This window comes from Anser cygnoides, chromosome 33 (genome assembly GCF_040182565.1).
Source record: "Anser cygnoides isolate HZ-2024a breed goose chromosome 33, Taihu_goose_T2T_genome, whole genome shotgun sequence".
NCBI lineage: Eukaryota > Metazoa > Chordata > Aves > Anseriformes > Anatidae > Anser > Anser cygnoides.
In genome coordinates this window covers 817,837-833,788 of record NC_089905.1, presented here as the reverse complement: position 1 = coordinate 833,788, position 15,952 = coordinate 817,837, and the positions used below count along the sequence as shown (strand labels likewise).

The following is a 15,952-nucleotide window of genomic DNA, read 5'->3' as shown; positions in this document are numbered from 1 at the left end:
TGAGTGCAATCCAGCGGCAATCCCTTGGCACTGGTTAACTCACTAAAGCGGGCATTTGGCCGCATCGGCGAGGAAACAACGGAGTTTTCCCCCCGAGCACTGGGCTCTGAGTTGGAGGGAACCTCGGCGATGCCTCCTGCAGCGCTGCCTGCCCGGGGAGGTGGAGGCAGGCATCCTCCACGGGCAGGGGAGGCTCCTGCTGGGCCAGGGAATGGCAGCTCCATGAGCCGAAGGGAAGGCTGGGTTCTGTGGGAGCTGCCTTCCCCTGGGGGTTTTAGCAGGCTCTCCTCGAGGGAGGAGCTGTGCTTTTATGTACTGTGGATTTGAGGGAAAACCGCTCGCTCTGTCCTCACTGCGCCCCTTTGAAAGCAGAAGGGGAACAGTCCTGAGCTCCCTTTCCCAACAGCACGTTGGTGGCAAAGCACAGCGGAGTGGAGACGGACCAGAGGCCTGACATCAGCTGCGGCTCTTGGGGAAAGGCAGCTCGCAGACTCCCAGCACAGCTCTGCTCCTGACGGCAGGCAGGAAGACAGAGCTCTGGTCACCCAGATCCTTCCCTCACAGCTCTTTGCTTCCCTCCCAGCTCCTGGTGTGCCTGCCAGGATGATTGCTTTTTTTTTTTTCCTTTTTTTTTTTTTTTTTCCTTCGGCGTTCAACCCTGAGAAGTCATATTTAACAGCTCTGTTATTATTCAGCGCTTACGTAACTCTTCACACGGCAGAAAACTGTGCAGCCTCTTCACTGCTGGCTCGCCGTCCGCCAAACGCCGCGGGGCTTCTCCCCGTGGGGATCTGCACAGACAGCCCGGCACAGCGCAGCTGCATTCACAGCAACACCTCGGTCACCTCCGCTCACTGCAGCCCACGGATCTTCTCCGTGCTCCAGGAGCTCCTCTTCCCTAGGTCTTCCCTCCTTGCAGCCATCCTCTCCCTGGCGGAGGCACCAGGGAGAAGCCGGGCTGGAGAAGACACCCAGGGGTGCCGCCGGGCTCTCCAGGTGGCAGCACCAAACCTCAAGTTCACCAAGGGTGAGGTCTTCTGGGGAGCTGCACCCACACGTGAGGTGGCCTGGGTGGCCTCGAGAGAAACACCGCAGTCCGCAGGGAGCTGCAGCAGCACCTAAATGGAGAGGGAAAAGAGCACAGAGGAAAGGAAGGGTTGGGTTCACTGCCTGGAGGTGGGATGCCCAAGTGGCCTTCACAAAGGGCCTCCAGCTCTGAGAACAGCCACGGAGAGGGACCCGAGGCAGGGCTGGGCCTCCTCTAGGTGCTCCCAGGGATGCTGGTTGGCAAAGGCAGCTGAAAAGCCTTTCCGAAATCAATTCCAACAACAGCCACTGCCCCCTCTTTTTCCACACAGCCATCACATCGCAGGAGGGGACCGGGTCGGACGGGTGCGCTTGGTAAATCCCCGTTGGCTGCTCCCAGGCATTTCGTGTCCTCTGTGTGCCCCAAAGCATCTTCCATGAGGTGAAGCTGAACAGCCTGCACTTTCCCACACCCTCCTTGCCCTTCCCAAAAGATGGATCTGGGAAAGTGGCGTCTGGCTGGATGGACTGGGGCAAGCAGATTGTGCAGAGTTTGCTGCATCTTTTAGATGACCCCAGACCAGCCTGGAGGCAATCTTTCCTGCAAGCAGGCAGGGGAGAGTTAAATAAACCCTTTTTATTTCTATTTGATCCAATCTGTCTCTTTAAGCTATCGCTGCTCAGCATTTTAGTTCATATTACAATGAAACCTGCCTTGTTTGAGTTTAAAAGCCTCTTGGTTTCTTTGGAAGGATGGCTGTAAGAGCAGATCAAGACAGATCACCACAAGGCTCTGGCCAGCTTTGCCTTCACATTTATTTGAACCAGAGCAATTCACCTGTCAAATAAGAGGTGCCCAGAGCAAGCTGAAACACTTATAAGTCCCCGGTGACTGTAAAAAAGTCGAGACATCAAATTCAGCACCCACGGAGATGCCTGTCCACGCAGACCTACACACGGACGGCTTGACCCAAAGCTGAATTCACCTCCCCAGCCTGGTGTCAGAGCTTCAGGGCTGGCTGCAGCCCCTGAGTACGAGCAGCCGGTGCCACTCGAGGTGCTCCAGCCCCATTCCCGGAGCACAGAACCCCAGCCCACGCGTCCCCCAGCCCAGGAGCTGCCTGTGGTTGTGGGCACAGCGTGGGGCCAGCCTGGAGCAGCCCCATCCCAGGGCCTTGTTTCCGGCACAGTTTTCAGCCTGCTAATTTCTAACACTCCTCCTGGTTGTTGGAGCAGCCCGGAGATGACAGCGGTAAACACTTGTGTTTGGACAAGCCAGACTTCTTGTCTTCAGCATCTGTCGAGTTTTACAGTTTGAGCACAAATTGCCTTCTTTAAAAGCATTTTCCTGGAATTACCGCATTGGTTTTGCCACCTCGTGCTGCAAACCAGCCCTTCCTGAGCTCCTGCTCCTGCTCCTGCCCCCACAGCTCCAGCCCCAGCCCGCACCCAGTGCACGGTGCTGCTTGCTCCAGCAGCACGCCTCTCCACGGCAAACTGGACATTTGCCGTGCAAAAGAGAGAGCAGCAAGCACAATCCCATCTCCCTGGAGCTCACCTGCACAATGGCAAACCGAGGACTCCCTGCTACGAGGCATCCCCAGGCTGAGGCTGATTTCTATCGGTAGCCGATGGACCACGTAACGAGCAGCCAGCCAGGAGTTAGCATTTCATTGAGCAATCCTAGCAGGAATTACCACAAAATTTGTAGCCGGCCTGAAGTTGAAGCATCATCGATACAAAAGGGAGCAGGGTTATTGCTCAAGAAGGACTGCCTGGTGTCGGGGTCTGGAGTAACATCACTCCGGTGTAATTGAAGGGAGGAAATACCAGCTGTGTGCTTAGGAGCCGATCCCTAAGGATTTCTGCTCGAAAACGGGAGTCCATCAGTTAGAAATGACAGAACTTGGTTTGTTCAATGCAACAAAGCGAAGGCTAAGGAGACACAGAAATGCTTGCTATAAATACGGCAGGGAAGTAAACACCATGGAGAGAGAAGACCTATTTAATCCAAAGCACAAATTGGCACAAGAATAAATAAATATAAATTTGCCATGAACATAGGCTGAAAATTAATAGGATTCTAACCACCAGAGAAGTAATGTTCTAAAACAACCTTTTGACAAGCAGGAAACCATACTGATTTCAGGATGGCTTTTGAACCATTTATAGTTCATAAGAGGACAAGGACAATAGTGGACAACGTGTTTAATGTCTTAGAAATCTGTATACACAAACATTAGAAACAGAACAAACAGGAGGAGCTTGAATTCTTCACACAAAGCAAAATTCTGATTTAATTGGCGTAACAGGGGCTTGTTGGGATAACTTATGTCTGGAATATTAATATCCAACTGTATAGCTTGTTCAGGAAGGGCGAACAAGGAGAAAAAGGAGGATATCAAGAGCGTAGGTACATTCACTGAGTATAAGACTGCAGGAGGAAATAGTCTCTGAATAAGAATTAAAGAAGGAAAAATGGGTGCTGCTAGAGCAGAGGCATATAGCTAGGAAAACAGAACAGCCATTTTAATGAGTGGTTTGCAAAATCATCTGAAAGATGGTACGTGGTGGTAGCGAGGGATTTTAGCTATTCAGAATTGCTTGACAGGGATCCTGTAAATCATTGATTGCTTGGCAAATTTTATGACTGCATTGGTAGAGCAGTTCTTACCCAAAAGGTAAAACAGACAAACAAAAAAGCTAAAGCTGTCTAGATTTGCTTCTGGCCAAAAGGGAAGGATAACAAGACAAAAACAGCTGCTTCGTAGACTGGTAAAATCAGTGAGGATGAGCAGAGGGAAGGCAAATCTATGCAGATTGCTAAAAAGAACTTGTGGCTAGAGAAACAACAGCAACAAATGCAAACTGTTCTGATGAAGAAGAAGTGGTCGAAATTTATTAAAAGATCAACTTTTCAAAACCACAAACTTCGCATTGGCTTCAAACGTGGGGCAGAAGTGAAAAGAAGAGAAAAGAGAAAAAAAATACTTCCGGTTACTTGGGATGGACGGTTAAGAAAAGCACGAGGAACTGGGGACAAAGTCTGTAGGTCTGGGCTCCAAAGGATATACAGCCTCAGAGGACGGAGCTGCTCTGTCAGTAAGCAGAGGGCGAAGGTGAGAGGCGGTCCAGCGCTCCGCCACGCAGCACTGGTGCCGGGAGGTGACAGTCACAAGCACGACGCTCCTTTTGCTTTTTTGCCTTTACTAAAAAGGGAGCTACTCCCGCGAGCCCCAGCGACAGAAGTGTGAAATCTTCAGCGGTATGACGGAAGGAGGCAACAGATCAGAAAGTCCTTAGATGAGTTATTTTTTAGATGAGCTGGGCTTGATCATGGAGGACTCCTGAACCCGCAGATCCAGAGCACTCAGCAGTTGTCTTCAAGAATCCTCTCGATGTCACAGGGAAGATGCCATACACAGGGATTTTCATAAAGCTTTTGACACCATCTTGTATGACATTCCTATAAATGAAGTAGAGAAAGTCATCTAAGTTAAGCTTCTCTAAATCAAGTGCAAAACCAGCTGGAAAATCTACTTGGGAGATAGTTTAGCTCAAAATAGGAAAATATATCAAGTGGAAATCTGGCCTAGGCCTACCATTATTCACTGTTTTCATACCTGACTTTCATGATGGCATAAAGACATTTCTTATTAAACCTGCAGGCGGATCAACTTAAAAGCCAGGATTAGAATTCAAAACAACCTTGATAAATTGGGAGAAACGGTCTGCAAAAAAAAACAGGCTGCAATTTAGGAAGGGCACGTGCAAGCTCCTGTGCCTACATAAGGACTTACAGATTAGGGAACAAACTGCTCTGAAATAACATAGACAGAGGTGGGCACCACACCAAATGGGAGGCAACCATACCGCGCTACTGCAAACACGGGGTGCATCGTGCCAGAGTGTATAAATTAGCTTATAAACTGGGGTCCCACAAACATCTGTAAGGAACGGTCCTTCCCTGGGTCCCTACCCTGTGGGTAAGAATTTTTTTTCCTTATCTCTAGCACAAGTTTCCCTTAAAGCAGTCTGCGCCCGTTGCCTCTCACATTCTCCGTTTTCACCGGGTATCTTTTTTCAGGGCATCTTTTTATTCGCTCCTAGCAATTTTCCTTTGAATAATCCTTTGAATGCATTTACTGGCATTTAATGCATTCAATGCATTTAATGGCATTGTGATGGTCTGAGCAAAGATGCGTTGCATTAACATGTAAATATCCAGCGTATTAATCTCAGCTACAAGGTGGATGCTAGGCATTTCATAAGGATGCTTTCTCCCACAAGGATGACAAAGTGTGTTTGTTTCTCTATAATTACAAGCGGGAGTACACCTCCACACTTCACACTTCAGCTCTGCTTGTCTATTTATTGCAGTTTTGGCAAATTCATATGTCACTGAACGGGACCCTCTTGTTTGGTTTCTTGACTTTTCTGCTCAAATTTGTCTGTTTTGCTGTTCTGAAGATTTACTGGCTTGGGTGTTTTTTTAGCTTTCTCAAACTCTTGGTCAAGCATTTGTGTCCCTTCTTGCTGCAGCCCTTCATCATTTATCTGATGAAGGATGTCTTAGGGAAACCAAATTAAGCATTCCTCCTAAGCATTAAATCTGCAACATATTTCAAAGACTTTCTTGTGCCTCCTGCAATACCACAGAGAAGAGGAATCCTTCATATTTAAGATCCTGGGAATGAATTCCCTAAAACACAGAGGGAAAAAGGTGGAGGATGGGGGACTGGGATGCAGTCCAAGTATCATTCATGGTATCTATGTATCACTTTTGGTCCTAGAACACATTGCAGCATTAAGGTGCTGACATACTTGTTAGCCCTTAAGGTGTATTAAATATGAAATACTGCAGGGAAAAAGAAAAAAAAAATTGCCTCTGCCCTAGAGGGGGAGAATTGTAAGTATTTATGGCCAGGCTTTCAAACAAATCCCCGTGGCCACAGACCAGCTCTCCAAGCCACACTGAAGGGCAGTGTGGGACACTCCAGCACCAAACAGCTCCGCAACAGCCTGCAGTGACTTCCTCGAGTGGAACCGAAAGGTCAGGTAGGTGATGACTATTTTTCCCATTCTGCAGTGAAAAAGCAGTGAATACAATCAAGCAAAGGAGCCTTTTTTTGCTTTTCTCCATCCAGCCTCATCAGGGATGCAAGCTCCCTTCTCTCGCCCTATATCCCCCAGAGGTACAAGGCTGTGGATGCTGTCCCTGGATGCAGCCCTTTGGTAGCTTCCAGTCCCAAACTGGGCACGCCAGTAGCCTCCCTGTTTACTGCAGCAGCAGCACTCTGCACCGAACAGCAAAGGTTGTAAACATGCCCTTTGGCAAAGCCTGGAACTTAGGCAAAACAAACCAGGAGCAGCTACAAGGCTGCAGAAGCCTTCCACCTGCCTCCCTGGTCAAAGACGCCATCCACCAGCTCTGAGGTTATGACCACAGGGCCAGGTCTGGGGCTGGTCACACACCAGTGGCCCCAGGTGCTGAGTCCTACCCTCAGCACAGATTTAAACAGACTTAGAGGGTTTTTGTTTGTTTGTTTAATTCAGCATCTGATGCGTAGCAGTGTATTTAAAGGCACCCAGAGCCAACTCAGCAGTTATTGCTGGAGATTGATCCTGGCGAATTTTCTCCAGAGCAAACATGAGCACTAGCAAAGTCTCAATAGATGTGACGAGGACCCGGTTTCCTACAGACCCTCGTCTCCTTGCAGATCTCCTTGCAGTGGCTTTTTGCCCTGTGAGGCTAAATTTGGGGTGCCGACCACCAGGGCGTTGTGTGAGGCCAAGGCCAAGCAGCCACCAAGAGCTGCTGGATCTCTTTGGAGCTTAGGATGCAGCCCAAGGAAGCTGGGGCTGGTGCAGGGCTTCCCAGGCAGGTTTAGATTTGCCTATCCTAAATAAAACTGCACCACTGCAAAATACTGTCACTCACAATTTATCTCCTTTTCTAGTGAATATGTCGAGGACTGCCAGCTCCAGCACAGATCTTCACACCACTCCACACCTAATTCTCCTTCCCTGTGAAAACCAAATATTCATTCCAGTCTTTGCTCCCTATCCTTTAACATGTTATTACTCCCTGCGAGGACTTTCCCCTCAAACCGTGACTGCTGAATTTCCTTCAGAGCTGTTAAAGGAGGGCTTTTCCCACACTTTCATAAATCCAAATATCCACTGTCACCTGGACCCCGTTAGTCAAATAGCTGTTAATACCTTCTAGGACACTGAAGAAGCATGTCAGGTAAAATCCCTGCCAACACCACAGCTGTTGGTAGGGCTGGTGATGTTTTCTGGCCACCTATTCCTTTTTGCCTTATATACGAGTTCAGGCAGCTGGAACTGCTCTGATGAGTCTTTCTGCAAGCTTTCAAATCCATCTGTTCCTGATACTCTGTGCTTCCCTTCATATCAGAGCCTCCAGAGTTGGTATTTAACACTCCTTAGCTTTCCCTGATTCCATTTTTATGTAAATACACATTTATCATGTTTGCCTGAGGAGAAAGTATTTGTGGTTTCAAATTCCCCAGTGCTGCCTAATGCTTGCATGCACAGCCTTTAAATGCTGTGACCCTTCTGTCAGGAAGACAGTGGAGATTTCGAGAGGATCTAAAGCCAATTATTCTAACTCCTGTACACCAAAGGGCAATGAGTTGGTTAAACTTACCGTTTGTGCTGCTCTAATTCCACGGCGACAGAAACCTGTTGGGAAGTTGGGATTCGTCTGGCAGCACGCGGAGGCACCAGCGGTGTCACCACCTCGTGGGGGGCTCCTCTGATCCCACGGGGACGTGTGCCAGGGACCTCTGTCAGCAGAGACCACGGCACGGCAGCTCTCAGGCCAGATCGGATATCTGAAAAAAAATATGAAAGAGTCCCTCTAAGACGTGCCTCGTCCTCTTCACCAACGGTACCGAGAGTATCGGGAACTAGCTCAGGCGGCCTCAAAATTTCTGGGTATCTGTGGTGAAGTGACATGATTTAATTAATGAAATAATTGATCCAAGAGGCTGTCAACTGGATTCCTGGGTTCCTGGTTTCTTGCTTCCCAAGAAGATAGGAACAGAAAATGGCCAAGGAGCTGGACAAACCAAAGCATTAGGAGTGGCCACGCACAGCACCCAAGAGAAACCGAGGCAGGCTTGCCAGAAGGCCTGATGTGTGCCGATGTGGTCCACCTGGGGAGCATCATCAGCACAGATGGACACCGTGTGCTGCCTGTAGGGAGGGCTGGAAAATTTCTTAGCTGTCATTAGATCACCGTGAGACCAAAGGCCCGTCTCCTCCTCCACAAAAGATGTCACAAAACTATTGCAAGTTCCCTTCTGAGTGACCTAGTGCCCCAGATTTCCCTTCAAACGTTGCTCTCTGTAAGGAGGTCACATCTTGCTTCACAGGAAGGAAGAACAAATCCAGGGGCGGCTCCCCAGCTTTTGGGATGGGGAAAAACACGACTCCCTTACAGCGAGAAATGTCGGAGCTAACTGGGAATTCCTGCCCTGGCCCGAGGTAAAATCCTGTGCAGACTTCTGGGTCTGCTAGGGAGAGATCGCCGAGGCAGATCTACGGGTGGAAGTGAGGAAGTGAGAACAGAGCCACGAGGTCCAGCAGATGGGAAGAAAGGTATTTCTGTGCCAATATTTAGAAAGGTAAATGAGAAGACTTGGGTAATTACAAGCCTGTCAGCCGGACAGGGAATAGGTGGCCGTTCTATTGGAGTTCCCCGAAAACAAACTTCATCAGCATAACCCGTTATCTTGATGGAATGATAAATCTGGGTGATAAAGGTAAATTAATAATTTAATGATAATTAAATGTGAAGAGCATTTCATTTGGTACCTCATGACATTATGACCACGAAACTCAAATGGTGAAATCGACATCTCCCCTATAAAATGGGCTGCGAGCGTCACGACCTACAGGTCTCAACCTGCACTGAAAATGTGCCACCACCAGGTCTCCAGAGCATCCTGAAAAAAAACAGCTGTCGGACAGATCTGAACAAGTGAAACGGACACAATCCTGAATCTCACACCTACCAGATTCGTCTCACCTAACCGTGGGTATATCCAGTGCCAGCGTCAGCATCTCAGCTGTCACCTCGGACTCCATTTAGAAGCAGAGATTGCATCCAGGCAGGCCACGGAGAGCAGATCGAGGGGTTCTGCTCAAATTCAGACACCCACAGGGGAACAAGGTGTTCAGCTTCCTACCAGGGCCAGAAGAGCTCAGTTGCCTAAATGTTGGCTTATATAGCGCAGCTTCAGACACGTTGGGGTGCCCCGGACATCCCTACAGTGCTGACAGACCAAACACGGGGTCTGTGGGAGACTCACGTGCAGATGGAGCACCCTGGTGAATCTAAGGTAGTGCCGAGAGATTGGTATTAAGGCAACAAAACTAAGCCCTGGATCTCTAGGTGATAAGGTCTGGTGAGAGATTCGAGTGAAGTTGGTGTCTTTCCTGCAACTGTCCGGAGCCGTCTGCGGTGACCTGGAGACCCACCTTTGCCTCCAGCTGTCAACGCGGATGCGTGCACGTTGTCCGGCAGTGCAACGACACTGTAACGGTTGGACTTGATGATCCCGAAGGTCTTTTCCAACCTAAATCATTCCGTGATTCTGTGACATCCGTGTCTGGGCAGGGACTGAACAGGCTGCACGGCCACCCGCAGGTGCATGCACATGGCAGGACGCGGTGCCAGGCGGATGTTCCTATCTCCTGCAGGCAGAAAGGCCCGCAGGTATCCTGCTTCCCGGGCAGATATTCAAAGCTCTGGGATATTGCACACATATTTTCTCAGCTTCAAGTTGCCGTGCATTTGGCACGCTCCTAAGGAATCTGGCTTTGCAGGGCACAGGGACTCCAGGCAGCCGTTTTTTTTTTTTCTGCTTCCCAGATGGCCTCAGGGAGGAAGCGGTCAGCTCACGCAAAAAGCAGCTCCTCCAGGCACGCCCAGGAATGCGGTTACAGGCAGCTGTGGAAATTTATTCTCCAGAAAGCCGAGGTGCCAGGGAGTATCGCCAGATGATGCTCCAGGATCCTGCAACTGCAGGCAGTGGGTAGCTCAGAGAGACATCGATGTAGGGACTATCACATTGCCAGGTGAAACCCTGTCGTGGCTCCTCAACAAGCCCAGGCACAGCGAAGAAAACACAAAGGCACCACTGCTAGCAAGGGCAGGTGCCAGACTGCCCCACCATCCCCTGCCCAGGCTCCTGCTACAGTCTGCAAAAGCCTCTGGTTGCTGGCAGGTAAGTGAGAAATCCAACGGCCACAGGCAAAGCTCTCCCATTCCAGAGTCGAACCCCAAAACCGGGGCTGCGCCCAGCACCCGCCGTCCCGGGGGAGATGCCCCCTTTCTGCAGTAATTCCTCCGCAACAGTCAGCAGGAAAGGCGGCGGCACCGAGAACTGGGCTAAATGCCTGGCCTCCAGCGTGGCTGGCAGCTCAGACCTCACACTGTTTTCAGTCGCTGCTGTACTTTTAATCTCATACAGTAAGCAATTAAACTGTTATCCCTTTTAATTTTGCCACTGATACGTTTTCTAACACGGAGCTCTTGCCCGATGCAGAGAAGATGCAGAGAGCAGTAGATTTAGTGAGAATGTAATGGGCTTGAGAGGTATTTGTCAGTGCTGGTTTCTCAGGTCAGTCTAAGTGCCTGTGCCAGAGAGTTAATTTGTGAATAGCAGGTTTATAAATCAGATGAAGTTCATCAACAAAACACATACTTCACACCAGGAACTCCCCAAGGGTTATACAGGTGCAATCTGGATCCCTAATAAGCTTTGGGCATGGGGTCTATTACCTCTTACTGGAGGGAAGGGAGGAATAAAATCTCAATTTCCAGTTAGTCACAGAGATTTGATCAACACATTTGTGTTAATGATCTGTAGAGTGCAAATTGCGTGAAATCTAAAGAGACACGAAGAGGAAGATGTTACGGACTGCGGGTGCCCAGAGCCCCAGTCCCACACTCGGCCTCTGAGCAGCTTTTGGGGAAAGGACCGTTTTGGTTTCTCTGTGCAATACCTGACACAGTAAAGTCCCAGCATATAAACGGGGTTCACTGGGCCTGCTGCTATGCGGATACTAAATAGTTATAAGCAAGCAGGAGAGAACTGTAGCATATCCTTACCTGGCAGGGTCAGACTTTGCCTACTGTGCTTGCAAGTATACGTACTGCATGCCGCGATTAGTGTAGCTTCAGCAGGGTAATTTTTCACACAAGTCTGCAACAAAACAACAGTGCAGTTAATATACAGGATCCTGTGCAAGTGCCAGCATCAGCAATTTAACTGCAGCACCTTGACTCCACCACCGCAGGGCACGCAGGGAGCCTTCGCCACAAGGCGAGGAAGACAGCCCGACCGAGTGCCTCCCCTGGGGCTGGCGAGGAGGTCCTCCTGCCCTCCCCAGCCCTACCCTCAGCTATCAGATGGCCACGTTTTCCTCCCCTGCCATGCGGCAGCTCTTGTCTGGATGTGTCCCTCGCTACTCTCGCCATCTGCTCTCTTGCAGCAGAATCACCTCGCTCACTGGCCTGGAGTAACCGGAGGCAGGTTAAGAGTTAAAATCCCAGTTTAGCTGTGTATTAGGTTGCGTCCACAGAAAGCTGTGCCCCACTCCGTACATGTGGATCAAAGAGCAGCTCAAGAAAATACGGGCTTTATTACACATCTCTTTTAACCGGCTCTCCCCTCTCCGCACTCCTCAGCAGCACTCGGGGCAGGACGGGGCTGGGAAGCCAGTCCTTGTTCCTGTACCCGAAACCTGGGGTCGACCCAGCTGCAGCCAAATCGCCAGCCACCAAAGGTTTTTTGGCTCAGATTCACATGAGAATTGGGGATGGGGTGACCAGGAATCCATCCGTGTATGATGAAGTACTGCTGTTGATGGAGCTGGGTGTGCTAGGCCCACACTCGCACCCTGCGGATGCCTTGAAGCCCCTCCTTTCCCCTTAGCCCCCTCCACAAATCGTTTTATGGGCAAAAGGAAGCCCTGCACTGCAGTGTTCAAACAGAAGAAGACTGTAACCATACGTGAAGGCATTGCACTTGTAAAAAAAAAAAAAATAAAATTTTGCCTCCTCTGTACTTGGCCCCAAACTGGGCAAAACACCGTGTCCTGTCATCCTGCCTGACTTGAGGATTTGTTTCTGGGAATTAAATGGAGTGGAGATTTTTTAAAAAGTCTCCTAGCTCCATCAGAAGTGCCACCACATCACGAAGCAGGAGCGGGCAATCTCGTGTTAGGAAAGCAAATCCAAGTTTACGCTGCCCTCATGGCTGACGGAGCCATCCTTCTCCAGCACCACGCTTTCAGACCAGAGGCACCTCGCTGGCCTCACCGCTGCTACGTGGTACAGCTGCCAGCTCCCTCCCTGCCACGACCCAGGAGCCCCGATGCATAAAATCTGCTTGCTGTCAGTCCCACGGACGCTCCTTGCCTCGCACGGCCTATGAAAACATTTCTCCCAAATGCTCTCACAGCTTCCAGGCACCTTCAGCTCCAGGCTCCTCTATAACCGCATCTTTTTGCGCCGCCGGCAGCTGAATCCCTGCTCAGAACCCCGGGGCCAAGCACACCTCTCCCCCCGACTCCGTCCGCACCTTTAGGGGAAGGGAGAAGCTGGTTGTGGAAGCGCAAATTGGTGGGATAAGCTGGTGTTCAGCTGAGCCCACTGAGCTCTCCTCCTTATTCCAAGTGAACCGCTCACTTTGAAGGGATAAACAGTCTGATTAAACTAACAGCTCTTCCTTCCTAGCAGTGATTCTCTTTGAAGGATATAGGCAAAGCCAGAGCGAGAGCAATTTCTAGCAGCAAATCCACTGCTGACTCCTCCTGGGAGAGAGGCCTCTGTGCAGAACAGGAGGAGGAGAGCCAGAGCGGAAAAGCTGGTGGAGCTTTGCTTTCTATCAAGTAATCTTGTTATTGCAATTTCAGAGCTAAATGGTAAATAGGCAAGACTGCTGGGCAGTGCAGCAGGAAGCAGGCCTGGGTCACGGCGTAATTTAGCTGATACAAACAATAACCTGTGCCTGGACAGTCTGCTGATACAAACCTCAGGGTACCGGTGGAATTGTGCCACGCAGGCAGGCAGTCCCGTCGTCCCAGGCTGAATCCAGCCGTGCTGGGAGGGCCGATACGGGACAACTAGGAAAGGTGAACAGCTAATTAGTGTAAATCGGTACGGGTGTACTAACGGGTCTTATCAGGCTAAAAAGGAACCTCGGGGGGCTGTTCTGGGTCTAACGCTCCCCGGTGTTCACCCCGATACAGAAGGGGAAGGGTGGCGGGGAGGGTGGAGGAGATGCAGAGAGCACCTCGCACGGTGGCCTTGGGTGAACCTGAAGCATCTTTATCCAACCTGACAGGACGCAGGCACAGTGAGGGCGATGTGCATTTTCCAAGGAGAGTCAGTGTTCTCCAAACAGCTCCGGGGCACAGCAGAGCCTCGGGTGGTCCTGCGGAGAGGGGAAGAGCCCTGGCTGGGTATGACCTCTGTCACAGCAGCCAGACTGGGCCCACGCGTTGCTTTTCACATTTGTTTCCTTGTTTTTCTAGGCTTGAATACGGCGTATGAGGGATGAGCATCCATCCCAGGCTGTTTGCAAGGCAGGACTGCACCCAAAACATCCCTGCTGTGTTCCCAGATACAACGGGTTCCCGTGACAAACAAGTCCCAGCTCCTCCAGGCTTGCAGCTGGGACTGGGGGAACCACTCCTGCCTGCTCTCTCAGCTGGGGACACGTCTACGTACCCTCCTGACCCCGATCCTTCCCAGTTCCCGAGCCCTTCTCTGAGCCAGGAGCTCGCATCCAGCCTGCTCTGAGTGATGTGAGTCCATCCTGCCCTGCACGCCTCTCATCCAGCTGCATTTGCTCCTGCAAAGAGCTCAGCACCTGCAGCGCTCACCGATTTCACACCGATGCGGTGCACTGTCTGTGCTCCACATCTTTATTTCCAGACAGATTAACCAGTCTTCTCTGGACAGCTACACATTACATTGTTTTGTGCCGCGTTTCTGCACCACTCAGTGTGGTTTATATCTTCATCATTCAGTGTACAGCCTCAGGGCTTGTTTACTACACATCAAACCCTGTTCTGAATAGGGAATCTTTTACTTCCTCTTGCGTTTATCTATTGCTCTCATCACCCAGGGAGGTAAGTCTCAGAAATATCCGAGAGGTTGCAGATTCTCGTGGTGCCCTCTGACACGAGGAGATGTATTCTCCTCCTGCAGCCTGCTCTTAGACACGTCTCTCCAAAGGCAGTCCTGTGGCATCCAGCAGCATCAGACTTAATTCAGCACTCACACTGCCAACGCAGCTGTGGTCCTGCCAAGCCCAGGCCCCCTTCGCTCGTTGCACGGTGCTCTGAATGCAGCAGGTGTTCCCAAAAGAAAAACAAGTTGTCCAGGAAATTAGAGCGTGAATAGTAGAGTTTGCTTGCCACAGGCAAAGATAAGTTATCTCATTTCTGGTACCCTGTAAGATCTCAGTTCTTGTCTTAAACCTCTCAGCGTGCTCATAACTGGGAAAGATTCTTATCAACTATCTCAGCTTTCAAAAAGAAGAGGGATGTATCACGTCCTACTGTCCTCTTCCACCGAAGTGCACTGGTACAGTAATCTCAGAAATGTTTTGGTTGGGGTGGACCCCAGAGGTCTCTCGTTCAGCCACGGATCAGAGCAGAGCTGAATTACATCACTCAAAGCCTTTGTGCAGTCAGGCGGGGAATACCTCTGAAGATGGAGATCCCACCGCCTCTTTGGCCTCCTTCCCAGTGTTTCGCCCCCATAATGGGGAAGACTTTTCCCTTCTAACCAAGCGGAAGCTCTCTTGTTCCAAATTGTATCCATTGTCCGCCACCTTTCCAGCGTGCACCAAGTTTGGCTTCCTCTCTCTGAGTATCCATGAAGTAGCAGAAGACAGCAATTAGATCCCCCCCCGGCGCCTCTCCTCATTTCCCATATGCTTAAGCCTACAACCATCTTTGTGGGCCTCCTCTGGACTTGCCCCTCTGCGTTGATCTCTCTCTTTTACTGGGGAGCCCAAAATAGGATGCCAGCTGTGGCCTCACCAGTGCTGGGGCAGGGGGCCCCCAAGGGAAGCCACGAGAAGCTGACCACCAGCTCCATACTGCCGACTGCGACCCCAGGAACTGGCAGTGCGCCCACCCACCATTTACCTTACAAATCGAGGCCGCACCAAAGCCTTGCTGAAGCCCAGGTATGCGATATCCCCTGCTCTCGTCTGTCGTCTCCCCACAGGAGGCACATCACTCGGCTGGTCAGGCACGATTTGTCCTTGGTAGCTTCACACTGGAGGGGTCAGGTCTTCCTCGAGCACCACAGGGTGACAGCAAGTCATCAGCACCCTGAAGTCACTGCCAAGAGGAGTCTGCCATTCCCAGCAGCGAATTCTTCCTCCTCAGTCTTGCACGCGCTTGGATCCGTTTCCACGTGTTTTGGTAACACTGCCTTCTTGCTGGTTCCCAGCTGAAGTTTGGAAGTTGCCCAGTAGCCTCCTCCAGCTTCGCGTAACAGAAAGGGCTGTTGTTTGCTACACAGAGATGCCTGGCTTCATCAGCCCTTTAGCATGTTCTGTTCAGAGAGCTCAACCTCAGGTCACGCAATGGGCACTGACCAACAGGCAGCTGCTAAACGCAGCTAAAACCACTTGGGGCCCAAACAAGACCCGAGGCTCCATGCTGTCTGGTCAAGGCAACCCTCCTGGCCTTCTACAATAAAGACAATAGGAATATTTAGTGGGGAACTAATGAAATCCGAGATTCCCAGTTTGGGCCCAGACTGGGGAAGCGCTGTAGCAGCTCTCCGGGACTGAAAGCCAGTAAATGCACGAGTTTGCACCCAAATTTCCTTTCTTGGTACAACTAAATCATTTCGTTCTTC

General features: G+C 50.6%; 1 protein-coding gene across 4 annotated transcripts in view; it reads right to left on the bottom strand.

Annotated features, from left to right (window-relative positions):
* Nucleotides 1-3,219: 3,219 nt before the first annotated feature.
* Nucleotides 3,220-15,952, bottom strand: part of LOC106049811 (uncharacterized) — a 28,314-nt gene continuing 15,581 nt past the window's right edge. The window contains exons 4-8 of one of the 4 annotated variants that reach the window (XR_010827078.1): nucleotides 13,100-13,191; nucleotides 11,174-11,267; nucleotides 8,872-10,696; nucleotides 7,700-7,886; nucleotides 3,220-4,492 (exon numbers count right to left, since the gene is read on the bottom strand). Coding sequence is in view for 1 of the 4 variants with exons in the window: in XM_048055486.2 (XP_047911443.2) it covers nucleotides 4,342-4,492; nucleotides 7,700-7,886; nucleotides 11,174-11,267; nucleotides 13,100-13,191 (524 nt within the window). In the remaining 3 variants the exon portion in view is untranslated. The remainder of the gene's footprint in view (nucleotides 4,493-7,699; nucleotides 7,887-8,871; nucleotides 10,697-11,173; nucleotides 11,268-13,099; nucleotides 13,192-15,952) is intronic. The other 3 variants (XR_010827077.1, XM_048055486.2, XR_010827080.1) reach the window with 3 other exon arrangements.